General features: G+C 42.8%; 1 protein-coding gene across 1 annotated transcript in view; it reads left to right on the forward strand.

Moving 5' to 3' along the window:
- ptprz1a (protein tyrosine phosphatase receptor type Z1a) overlaps positions 1–13256 on the forward strand; it is a 136336-nt gene that overhangs the window by 83651 nt on the left and 39429 nt on the right. The window contains exons 11-14 of the mRNA XM_039808142.1: positions 1116–1242; positions 7517–7557; positions 8561–9401; positions 10368–10919. Coding sequence (XP_039664076.1) covers positions 1116–1242; positions 7517–7557; positions 8561–9401; positions 10368–10919 — 1561 coding nt within the window. The remainder of the gene's footprint in view (positions 1–1115; positions 1243–7516; positions 7558–8560; positions 9402–10367; positions 10920–13256) is intronic.

Consider the following 13256-nt stretch of genomic DNA (forward strand, 5'->3'; position numbering starts at 1 on the left):
TTATCTTATACTTTTGTTTTATATCTAAAGGTTTACATCTCCTAATTTCAGTCCAAAATTTGATTTATAATCTCAAAATTATGACTTAAAATGGCCAATACTTTACTAAGTATCTTGTTTTTAACCCTGAATTTGTAATTTGTAATTACATACTTTTGACTTCCCTTCACTCATTTCCAATTTTTTTTCTTTTCCTGTCAGAGATGGGCTTCCATATTAAACAGCAGTATTACCAGATAACAAAAGATTTTCTTTTAATACCCAGACAATCTTTAGTACAAAGTGTTAACTGAAAGCATTGGGAAACTGCAAACAGAGTGAAAAATATACCTAAAATTATGAGGGAACAAATTTACTGGCGAAGCTTAAGTGTGTTTATATAAGTCCTCCAAACCATACAACGATATGGGTCGTTTGTTCCTACCCTTAAATACAGTACGACTATTTTTGGGGCTTTTATGGCCTTTAATTGACAGGACAGGTTAAAGACAGGAAAGGAGAGAGAGAGAGAGAGAGAGAGAGAGAGAAGGGACACAAGCAAAGGGCCACGGGTCGGATTCGAACACAGGCCGCTGCCAAGGACTCAGCCTTCATGGGGCGCACATTCTACTGGGTGTGCTAGAGGTCGCTCCGTTGGTCTAAAACATGTCTTCAACGTTGTGAAACAGTCACTGTTTGGTGAGGTTTAGGCACAAAAACTACTTGGTTAAGTTTAGAAAAAGATTGTGGTTAGGGTTAAAATGAAGCGTTCAGGTTACACACGTGTTCGTTAAGTTAAAAAAAAAAAAATTGCAGTTTACTTTTATTTTTAAACGGGACTCGATCTCCGCTCTCCTGGTTGAAAGTCCTGTGTTTGGCACTCCTAAACTTCGTCACCTTACTTTCTGCTTATTTGTATAATTACTACGGCCACTAGAGGGCGCCATCACTATAAAGGTAAATACAGGTCGTTATTGGTGCTTGAACAAACGACCTATGGAAGCATTTTTCGGGGGGAGGAAAGTCTCAATATTTTCCCAATTTCACCTGTATTTTCTCCTCTTAAAACAATGAATAATACCCTAATCATCTTTATGGTTGTTCAAAGCTGGTGTCATTCCTTCCCCCTCCACCAGGGAGCGATACTCGATTACCTGTTGGCCAACACCAGCTACGTGGTCCAGGTGGTGGCGGTCTGCACCAACGGTCTGTACGGACGTGTAAGCGACCTGCTGACGGTCGCCATGCCCATCGACGACCCCGGTAAGAGCGACCGAGACTGAGACTGAGCGTAGAATTCGGCAGATGAACTGTTCACATATTTCGCATTACGGTGCAATTCTTTTCTTTTATTTTAAGTAAAAGACGGAAAACTGCTTCTCTGGCTTCTTAGAACGGAGCAGAAAAGACTTTAAAAAAAAAATCAAAGAGTAGAGAAAGACTTAAACTATAGAAGCCGATTCATGACAAAATAAAACACAAAGATGAAACTTTTGTAATGACAAACATTAAGTCAAAAGTGTGATTGACTAAGAGTAAATTATGACTTTATAAATTGGAACTTATGAGATAAGTCATATTTATGACTTTATAAAAAGTATGACATTTACTACATTTTTGATTTAATATCTCAAAGTCATAGAATTCATAGAAAGTATGATAAGTATTTCAGAACTAAGTCAAAAGTTGATGTTATCTTATACTTTTTTTAGAGGTTTACATCTCGTAATTTCAGTCCAAAATTAGATTTTTATAATTTATAATCTCAAAATTGTGACTTAAAATGGCCAATACTTTACTAAGTATCTTGTTTTTAACCCTGAATTTTGAATTTGTAATTACATAGTTACGCAAGTTATTCATTTTGTCTTGCTTTCACTCATTTCATTTTCATGTCAGAGATGGGCTTCCATATTAAACAGCAGCAATACCAGAACAAAATATTTACACTTAGACAATCTTTAGCACGAAGTGCTAACTGAAAGCATTGTCAAACCGCAAACGGAGTGAAAAATATACCTAAAATTATGAGGGAACAAATTTACTGCCGAAACTTAAGGACAGACTTCTGAAATGGATTAGTGACAGTCGTGCCGTAAAATTCCCTTCTTCTTCTTCTTTTCCTTTGCTGGTCATATGTTTCATTACCAGTCACATTTTTTTGTTTTTAAACATTTCCATCCTCCCACTCATCCTTCCACTGAACCCTGGATGAAACCACTGATATTTATTTATTGTTGTTCTTCCTCTTTATCTCCCTCTTTACCCTTCCTACCCATCACTCTGGGGTGTATATTCTGTGTTTTGTGAGGATTCAATTGCACACACACACATCCAACAGATTTTCACTCCCATCGCATAAAATACGGATGCTTGGTCATGTGCCTTTGGCGTTGTTATTGACGCTAAAAGTCTCCTTTAGCGTCTAAACACGCTTTATCTAAACGCGCTTGGTCGGGACTACTGGCGTCACTTTTGACACATTTAGGTTAAGGAAAAGGTTGTGGGTGGGCTTACATTTCCATGACAAGCGGGACAAGAATGGGACGGTTGGGTTTAGTAAAAGAAGAACGGGATAGTTGGGTTTAGGAAAAGAAGAACAGGACGGTTGGGTTTAGGAAAAGAAGAACGGGACATTTGGGTTTAGGAATAGAAGAACAGGACTGTTGGGTTTAGATAAAGAAAAACGGGACGGTTGCGTTTAGGAAAAGAAGAACGGGACGGTTGGGTTTAGATAAAGAAAAACGGGACGGTTGCGTTTAGGAAAAGAAGAACGGGACGGTTGCATTTAGGAAAAGAAGAACGGGATGGTTGCATTTAGGAAAAGAAGAACGGGACGGTTACATTTAGGAAAAGAAGAACGGGACAGTTGGGTTTAGAAAAAAAGAACGGGACAGTTGGGTTTAGATAAAGAAGAACGGGACAGTTGGGTTTAGGTAAAGAAGAACGGGACGGTTGCATTTAGGAAAAGAAGAACGGGACGGTTGCATTTAGGAAAAGAAGAACGGGACGGTTACATTTAGGAAAAGAAGAACGGGACAGTTGGGTTTAGAAAAAAAGAACGGGACAGTTGGGTTTAGGAAAAGAAGAACGGGACAGTTGGGTTTAGGTAAAGAAGAACGGGACAGTTGGGTTTAGGTAAAGAAGAACGGGACAGTTGGGTTTAGGTAAAGAAGAACGGGACAGTTGGGTTTAGGTAAAGAAGAACGGGACTGTTGCGTTTAGGAAAAGAAGAACGGGACGGTTGCATTGAGGAAAAGAAGAACAGGACAGTTGGGTTTTGGTAAAGAAGAACGGGACAGTTGGGTTTAGATAAAGAAGAACGGGACAGTTGGGTTTAGGAAAAGAAGAACGGGACAGTTGGGTTTAGGTAAAGAAGAACGGGACAGTTGGATTTAGATAAAGAAGAACGGGACAGTTGGGTTTGAGGAAAAGAACGGGACAGTTGGGTTTAGGAAAAGAAGAACGGGACAGTTGGATTTAGGAAAAGAAGAACGGGACAGTTGGGTTTAGGAAAAGAAGAACGGGACGGTTGGGTTTAGATAAAGAAGAACGGGACAGTTGGGTTTAGATAAAGAAGAACGGGACAGTTGGGTTTAGATAAAGAAGAACGGGACAGTTGGGTTTAGATAAAGAAGAACGGGACAGTTGGGTTTAGGAAAAGAAGAACGGGACGGTTGGGTTTAGGAAAAGAAGAACAGGACAGTTGGGTTTAGATAAAGAAGAACGGGACAGTTGGGTTTAGATAAAGAAGAACGGGACAGTTGGGTTTAGGAAAAGAAGAACGAAGGACAGTTGGGTTTGATAAGATAAAGAAGCAGGACAGTTGGGTTTAGGAAAAGAAGAACGGGACAGTTGGGTTTAGGAAAAAAGAAGCGGGACAGTTGGGTTTAGGTAAAGAAGAACGGGACAGTTGGGTTTAGGAAAAGAAGAACGGGACAGTTGGGTTTAGGTAAAGAAGAACGGGACAGTTGGGTTTAGGAAAAGAAGAACGGGACAGTTGGGTTTAAATAAAGAACGGGACAGTTGGGTTTAGGAAAATAAGAACGGGACAGTTGGGTTTAGATAAAGAACGGGACAGTTTGGTTTAGGAAAAGAAGAATAGGACGGTAGGTTTTATGTAAAGAAGAACGGGACGGTTTGGTTTAGGAAAAGAAGAACGGGACAGTTGGGTTTAGTAAAAGAAGAACGGGACAGTTGGGTTTAGGAAAAAAAGAAAGCAACGGTTGGGTTTAGGAATTGTGACCTGCCGGACACGATCCCCGGTCTCCTGGGTGAAGGTCCTGTGTTGTTGTTTATCAGTGTTTTAAGCCCCCCAACGTCTCCTTCAAGCAGGCACTAGGATTAGGCAATGGTTAAGGTTAGGGTTAGGTGCCTTGGAAGTCAGCGGCTGCAGCGCTGCCTGGAAGGAGACGTTGGGGGCTTAAAACACCATCGAGCTTGACCCGTCCACCACCCCAACCAACCTCCCTATGCGGCCTTTCGTACTACTCGCTACCGTAGTCGCTCTTAGTGCTACGTCATCTTCAAATCCCATGTAGATGCTGCTTTCTCCGGTGCGTTCTACAAACACGCTGAAGGGCGCTTTTTGCGTCACTTCTGACGCTGACAGCCACTGCCCAAACGTCCATATTTTATTAGTTCAGAGTGAGAACGGGTTGCTTTTTCTGTGTTCATCTGTTTCATATGTTTCTCTGTCTACTCTTCAATTGTGCTTTCTCTATATAGTATTTATATATTTCTAAGATGATAGAACATGTTGGTTTGGGGTCATTTCTAAAGTCGTCCATCTTTGTTTTGTTTTCATTGTGTGGCGTCCGTTCCTTCTGCCTCTCACAGTAAGAGAAATGTTTGCATGTGTCGCAGCAGCATTTTGTTTAACATGGATTGCAATGATAATCATAGTAACTTTGTATTTCAACTGAACCTTATATTAAATAAACTAATATATCTGGTGACAAAAAGAGAAAATACCCTGCATCCTATTTCAGTGTCAGCATGCATGAATGGGTGATATTCTGCAACATCTAGCTTTACGTGACTGAATCATTTGTGACACCATTAGCTATGTAGCATGTTTATGGAGCTAGAACAGTGACAGTAAACTGTGGTATTGAAAATGAAAATTAGCATTGAAACAACAAATATTGGCACTGAAACATGTTGAACTGAAATATAAAACACAAACATCAAAAAGTTATAATCCACAATCCTATTATATTATTTCAATTTGACATTTTTTGCCTTTATGAGAGGTTTTTCAATGTCAATCTATATTTTTTTTACTACGCAGTCAGGATTTTTACAATGTCACTGGTTTTCAGTTTCAACTTTCTGTCACCGTTTTGGCGTAGATTTGAATTTTGCAACGCCCCTCCTTTCTCCTCACTAAAACGCAAACTGAAAAGAAGGACAAGCAAAATCCTGTACAGTATTAAATGACAATAAAAATAGATTAAGATGAAAAATGAAAATTAAATAATATAATAGGATTGTGAATAATTTAATGGATTATGATGTTTGTGTTTTATATTTTGTTTGCCAATTTTTATTTTCAATACCACGGTTTACAGTCACTGTTCTAGCTCCATACATGTTGGCTAACCGAACATTACGGCCCCATATTAGCTGCACTTAAAAAATGGTGACATATACTCCGCGAAAGTCCGAGGACAAGCTTGCATGATGGCAGCTAACAAAGACTTTTTCTCTTTAGAGCGGTCATAAAGATACGTTAGCTTAATGCTACAACCGCTCGGCTCGCTCAGCATTAACGCTAGCTAGGTCTTTAGCTGTAATATTTAACCAATTAAACCGATTGATTAATACATGATTAAATAGAAAGAACACTTACGGTTTGCTTGTTACAGCTTCAGACATCTGCAGATTTTGGCTTTTTTTTCTTCTTTTTAATGTCAGGATATCATTGTATAATTTTTATTATAAACTCTTTTCAAAACATTAAATTAAAAACTATAACTTATTTTAATAAAGTTAAGGAAAGCATGCAAACATTTTTTTTGAAGTTGTGACATTTTCAAAGCTGAAGATGTTTGATGATTTCATTTGATCATTGGCTAAAACGTATTGTCAATTAACTTTCTGTTGATCGACTATAAATTAATGAACTAACAATGTGAACACTAAACCAGTTTACCAGTTTTTTTTTTTTATCCTGTCACTGATTTTATTTATCAGATATACTTCAACAAGAGCTTCCCACATAACAAGATACAGTTTTTAGAGCTTTGCGTCGTTCTGCGCCAAATCCAGATTCATCTCCCTCTTCTCCCATTTCATTAAACTTGTAAAAGCTCACCTCATGCTTCACACACCAGTCTGATCTGGTCTCCATGATGTGTGACTTAGCCTCAGACAGGTAAGACACCACCACCACCACCTGTCCCCTGACAATGCCCGCTGTGTGCTGTGCGTCTGAGCTCGCTCAACATATCATCTGGCATTTGCAAACAACTCTTTTTGCCTTTTTTATGTTTTCCAAAGAGGAGGATGAAACCGAAACATGATTAATTGCAAATGCTTTTTGCTCACGGTTTTCTGGACAGACAGAGATGGACCGAGAGAGACAGAACAAGACAGAAAGAGACAGAACAAGACAGATCGAGACAGAACAAGACAGACCGAGACACAAAGAGACAGAACGAGACAGACCGAGACACAAAGAGACAGAACGAGACAGACCGAGACACAAAGAGACAGAGAGAGACAGAACACGACAGAAAGAGACAGAGACAGGAAGAGAAAAACAGACTGACACAGGGAGAGAAAAAGAGACAGAGACCGACAGACAGAGACAGAAAGAGACAGAAAGCGTCAAATAGAGAGACGAGACAGAAAGAGAAAGAGAGACTGAGAGAGACAGGAAGAGAAAAAGAGACAGAAAGAGACATAAAGAGACAGAGAGAGACAGGAAGAGACCGAAAGAGGCAGACAGAGTCAAAATGACAGACTGAGACAGGGAGACAGTAGTAGGATGTTACAGTGCTTTTTTTCTGTGTTTGCTTTTTGTCCATGCATGCAAGTCCAAATGTGTCTATGTTGCATGGAAGTGTCTGTCACCATTTCTTATTGTGTTTCTCATGAAGCCAAAATACTGCTTGAAGTGATGTGCGTACAACCTTTCCCTCTTTTCATTATGAAGATTATACAGAGTATTTTTAGGTTTAGAGAAAACAAAACCCAACCGAAAGTTTATCTTTTCATTTTTCTAAAAACTGTCCAAAAACACAGAGTCCCAGGGTTTGCCTTTTCCTCTCCGTGATGTTCTCATCACACTGTTATCAAATTGTTTTACCCTTTGTAACGCGTCTCTGTCCTTTGGCATTGGGTTTCTTAGATTTTCAACCCTCAGGAAATCAACACCAACATAAATACGCCTCAGAGAAATGCAAAGGTCAAAATAGGCAAGAGTTAAGCTGTGTGTATTTCATGAGTTTGACTTTTTCAGAGTTATTTTAGTTCTTGTTTTGAGTAACTTTGGGTAACTAATGATGCAACATGTGCCTTTTTTTTCCAGAAAATGCCCTGGATCCAGACTCGGATGAATTTGACGATGAGGTAAGGAAACTTTTCATTTTTTTTTTCAAACACTCCATGTCATTAGGGCCGCAACTAACGATTATTTTAATTGTCAATTATTAGTCGATTATTTTCTCGATTTGATCGATAAGTTATGGTCTATAAATTGGTGAAAAATGTCGATCACTGTTTCTCAAAGCCCAAGATGACGTCCTCAAATGTCTTGTTTTGTCCACAACTCAAAGATATTCAGTTTACGGTCACAGAGGAGAGAAGAAAATAGAACATATTCACATTTAACGAGCTGGAATCAGAGAATTTTTGACTTTTTTCATAAAACAATCATTCAAACCGATTAATCTAAAAATAGTAAATTAATCGCCAAAAATAGTTGGCGATTAATTTAATAGTTGACAGCTAATTGTTTTATCTTTGCAGCTCTACATTAGTCTGGCTATCACCAGACCAAGCTCAATCTTTTAAGACTGATCATTAGTCTGGGGAGTCTGCTCTGTATTTTCTACTGCACAAGAGGCGTGATAAACAGGGCATAGTTCAAATGACTCGTACGCAATTGGGTAGTCCTTCAACCAATCAGACCAACGATCCAGGTGACATAAATTAGGCTTTTACCAAAGCCGGTCGGTAGTAAGGCAAACACATCCTTCCTTTGTAGGAATTGTTCCAGGGAAAGTTTCTGTTCCGTTTTCAGAGAAAACTTGCCTTTGAAATCTTTTAAAACAGCAGCGACAGCGGCATCAACGGGTTGCTGCACTTCGTTGGCCGCCATGTTGAATGTAAACAAAAAGCTGCTCGCCGTCGCTTCTCTATCGTCATCGTGATAAACCCGCCAATAGCGCGCCAGGTGGATAAGCCAGTTTGTGATTGGTCCCCGCAGATTTGTAACGGAAGCAGGATAGATCAACGTAAAGGTTTCCAGCCTGAGCTGCAGGGCGAAATCAAATCGCCGGCAGTTCAGGCTGTGTTTGCCCAGTCTAACTCTACATGTCATTGTTTAGTTAAACCTCTTTCTCACCAACAGGGCAACTATGAACCCGATCTGTCTTGGAATGAACCAGTCCAAACCGAGGATTACGATCGGGCCTGGATTCCTACAAACTCACCCAGAACCACGACTTCGACCACGACTGGATCACCTCTTTTACCTTTACCTGGCATCAGAACGACAACAGCAGAATCTGTTCGGAGGAAAACCACCTCTGATTCAGTTTCCCCAGTCATATCTACCCAGTATGGTCAAGTCCTGAGCCATTCTGAAGAGACTGCACGCCGCAGTACCTCCACGCGTCCGCCAGAAGTCGCCCTACGACCCGAATCAAAAGGAGACGCTCAATTCAGTGGCAACTCTCCCCTTTACTCCACAACAACAACCAAGGAAGCCTTCATTTCCACTCCCACTACTCCTGTATACCCCAGTGCAAAGACACATGGCGTTCCTGGAGTCCTAAGTCCAAAAGACTCCTCTGAACGAACAAAAGGCGACGTTAGTGCCACTACTCCTACACTCACCAGTGCAAAGACAAAAGGTGGTAAAAGTATTTCTTCACACAGCGCCGTGACCACGACACTGAGGTCTCGTACCAGCGACGCGAGCAGCACAACAACATCGTCGTCCTTCATCCACGCCGAGACCGCCCGAGGCTTGGCGCGTCCAATAAGTGAAGACACCACCGCCGATGGAGATGTGTCTGCTGGACCCGGAGGTCTTCCAGAGATCCAAACTTCGACCCCCCAACCTTCCTTCTCTGGCAAAGTTGTTCCACGTAGGCCCACGAGTCCCAGCATTCCTCATTTTTCGTCTACCACGACTTCTGTCCGGCTGAGTGGTGTTCTCTTGCTGACCACACAGCCGACGTCCACTGGTGAGCGCCCCTTTGTCCTCCCCTCCACCTCCTCCTCTTCCTCCTCCTCCTCCCCTCTGTGTGACACCGCGGACCCCTCCATCTGCCTGCATGACCCTCCCTCTTCGTCTCGGCCTGTGTTGTCTGCCTCTGCACTGGACTCCCAGCATGCCGCAACCGCTTCGCTGTCTAGCAAAGACCGGGCTTCTCCTTCAACCCCCACACTCCCTGCCTCCACCCTGCCTCACCTCCCTCACCCCTCGCACCCCCTGTCTGGTTGGGACCCTGTCTTCCCCGGTGTCGGGTTCAATGATAATGATAGCGATGGTGATGGTGATTTGTTGTCTGGGTCTTCGTCTTCGTCGGTCTCCTCAGGTGACCCCTCAGTTTTTAGCCATACCCCTCCTCTCCAAATGGTGCCGGATCCTTCTGGCACCGTCGCCGCTGCCGAGCCGTCCGAATCCTCCTGGGACCCTTCACTCTCAACGGTCTCGCTGTCTCTCAGCCCCACCCTCCAGCCTTCAGTTCTCCTCTCTGACTTTACCCTTTCCGGCACAACTCCGGGCTTGTCCCGTTCTTTTTCACTCGGGTTTGAGGACGCAAGGTACGCCACGGGGAACACAATAGAGTCATTTCTCCCCGAGGTCAGCGGTGATGGGTTTTCTCTAGCTAGCGACATGGACCCCATGTGCGGCTGTTCTCTGGAGCCGTCGGCGTCCTCGTCCTGGTTGCATGCCTCTCCTCATGTCCCCTTGCCGTCCTCAGCCTGGAGCTCTGCTAGCTTAGAGCTTTACTCTAGTGTAGGCTTCCCTTCGGCCTCTGGTGTTGTTATAGACGATCTTCCACGCTCTCTGTCTGTGACCGTGTCTGACGGCCTGTCCTTAGACCAGCCTCTGCTCTCCCATAGCGCTATCTCTCCCTCGTCGTCCTCTTCACACTCCCTCCTTCTCCGAGTCGCCCATAGTGACCTGCCCGTTTCTGTTGCAGCCGCAGCGTCTGGCGCCAGGGACCCCTGGTTCTCGGCATCAGACGGGACCCCCGCCCTACCAACCTCTGCCCACCCTTCCTCACCCACAGCCTCCCCCTTCACCCCCACCCCAGAAGGACAGGCGTTAGACATTAGCAGCAGTGCCTCCGGCTCGGCGCTGTTCCTCGACTCCCAGGAGGGCGTAGATCAGGAGTGGGACAGGGTTCAAACGTCGGCCTCTGGAGAGAGCGTGTTCACTTATTCAGCCGACGTCGCTAACACCGTTCCCCCGTCTGCGACCTCTGAATCCGGCCAGGCCCCCGATGATTTGGAGGAACGCACCTCGGCGTTCTATTTTGAAAGCGAGAGCGGCAGTGCCAGCACCTCGGAGGTTGGAGGCACGGCGGCGCCAACCATTCCTGCTGTAACCTCGGCTTCACCCTGGTCGCTGGGCGGGGAGGAGGAGAGTGGCTCAGGGCAGGGTGACAGCCTGTACGACAACGAGACGTCCTCTGACTTCAGTATCTCCGAGCGCACAGAAAGAGAGTCGGAGACAGAGGAGCCAGTCGAAGGTAAAAAAGCCGTAAAACTGCATTTCACCTGCAAAATACCAAGGGATCAGGAAAAGTTCTTCTGGACATCAAAAAGATGACTAATCATCATCTATCAACAACAAAACTACATTTCATTTTTGTGTGTGAATGCGAGAAAATTCATGCATGCAAGGTAAAACGTCACCCATAACCGTCACCGAACAGGATCCAATCATTTTTCTGAACCTACTACCATCACTATCTTTATCATCCTCTGAGACTCCTTAATTTTATCACTCATTCATCCATTTTCCTATCCACTTATTCCGGAGTCTGTCCCAGCATGCATTCGGCGAGAGGTCTGGTTAGGATGGCAGCCTATCTCAGAGCTCAGTGCTACACCATTGCGCTGAATTAATCCATACATTAAAAAGGCAACTCTTCAGTGGTTATAAGAAGTAAAAGTCAACTCAAAATTACTATTCCAAAAAAGCGTAATGCTTGTATTATCTTTGCTGTGCATCGATGGAAATCATTTTAGGTCAACTTTTTGGCCACCGTGGCCGATCATCCAATATCATTACAGATTCCTGTTGTGTTAAAGTATATAAAATGATGTCCAAAATCACTCAATTGCAATTTGAGAAACTCAGTTTACAACTCTGTGTCAAAGTGTAAAAGATCTTTTCTTCCCAAATTCTTTAACCCTAACCCTTTTTTACCTTTATTTAACCAGGAAAAAAAACTCATTGAGATCAAAAATCAATTCTTCAAGAGTGTCCTGGTCAAGACAGGCAGCGGTACAATCACACACAGCACACTAAAACATAAAACAACAAGGAACACAGCAAATATTTATAAGTCAACCACAGTCATGAATGAATCAGGTAAAACATATACAGCCAGATGTGTCCGCCTCCAAGTCATCTAGGATCCTCTTAAAAGCGACCAATGAGAGCAGCTCGTTAAGTTTGGAAGGTTTTCTGTAACGCCTTTTTTTTTTTTTTTTTTTACCAGTTCAGTTTTGACCTTTGATTGCCATGACAGATGTTATCCATCACGGCCACCAGAGTGCAGCAGAGCTCTTTGAAGCCGTTTCTGACTACACTGCACCGTTTACACAGCACGGGTGTCACACTCAACTTCCCAGAGGGCCACACTAGAAAATGAGTCACATCAAGGGCCAGCCATGTACAGTTTATTGACATGCTTTTATTTAATCAAATATCTTTGACTGTATTATCGCATATCTCATATAGTCTTCTCACATACAGTTTGGGTTTACATAAAGCCCGAAAAAAGTGTCCAAAAATTTATTATAAACCCAAATTGATCAAAATTTGCGCGGGCCCGGATTTGGCCCACAGGCCTTGAGTTTGACACGTATGGTGTACAGTCTCAAAAAAAGATTTATAGTCCTCAGTAAAGTGATAAAACTCTCGCTGACCGATGTGTCCATTGGCTCCTTTATCTCCTTTTTAACACCTTTATCCCTTTTAAATAGCTTTTTAAATAACCAAACCAGGAGGAGTTTTTAAAGGAACATGCCGACTTATTGGGACTTTGTCTCATTCACCATATCCCCCAGAGTTATATAAGTCCATACATACCCTTCTCATCTCCGTGCGTGTCGTAACTTTGTCTGATGCACCCACCGCTAGCCTAGCTTAGCACAGATCCTGGAGGTAACCGGCTCCATCTAGCCTAGCTTAGCACAGATCCTGGAGGTAACCGGCTCCATCTAGCCTACTGCTCCCAATAAGTGACCAAATAACGCCAACATTTTCCTATTTACATGTTGTGATTTGTATGTACAAATAACAAGGTCACATGACACACAGCCATCTTCTAACCGTATACATACTGGGAACTATATTCTCAGAAGGCGAAGCACTGCTACTTCTGCTACTTGGGCGGAGTGATTTGCTCGCAGTAAGTAACAGTAAGATTTAGTTTTTGAATGGTGTCTGTGCATGTGGCTTTATTACAACATGACAGAGACCGAAGATAAACTCATGGAGGATAAGGCTAGTGAGCCGTTCACTGTGTAATAAGCAGGGCTACGCGGAATCTGCGGACGCAGAAGTCCACAGAATTCTTTCGCAGATTTTAAACACATTTATTTTATTTTAAATAAAACTCAGAACGTTAACACGTCTCCACCCCAAGCAGAAGAACAGTCCACTAAATTCCGCAGAGTTTCATTCTGCATCCCCTCTGAAAACTGTGAAAATGAAATAAAAATAAAATAATCTGCATATCCAGGCTGTAGTAATAATCCATCAGCAAGTTTAAAATCTCTTCATCTGAACCAGTGATCTAAGTACAGAGGGCGCTATATGTTTAAGGCAAACCAATGGCTGCCTGGAAGGTAGG

This window comes from Perca fluviatilis, chromosome 8 (assembly GCF_010015445.1).
Source record: "Perca fluviatilis chromosome 8, GENO_Pfluv_1.0, whole genome shotgun sequence".
Taxonomy (NCBI): Eukaryota; Metazoa; Chordata; class Actinopteri; order Perciformes; family Percidae; genus Perca; species Perca fluviatilis.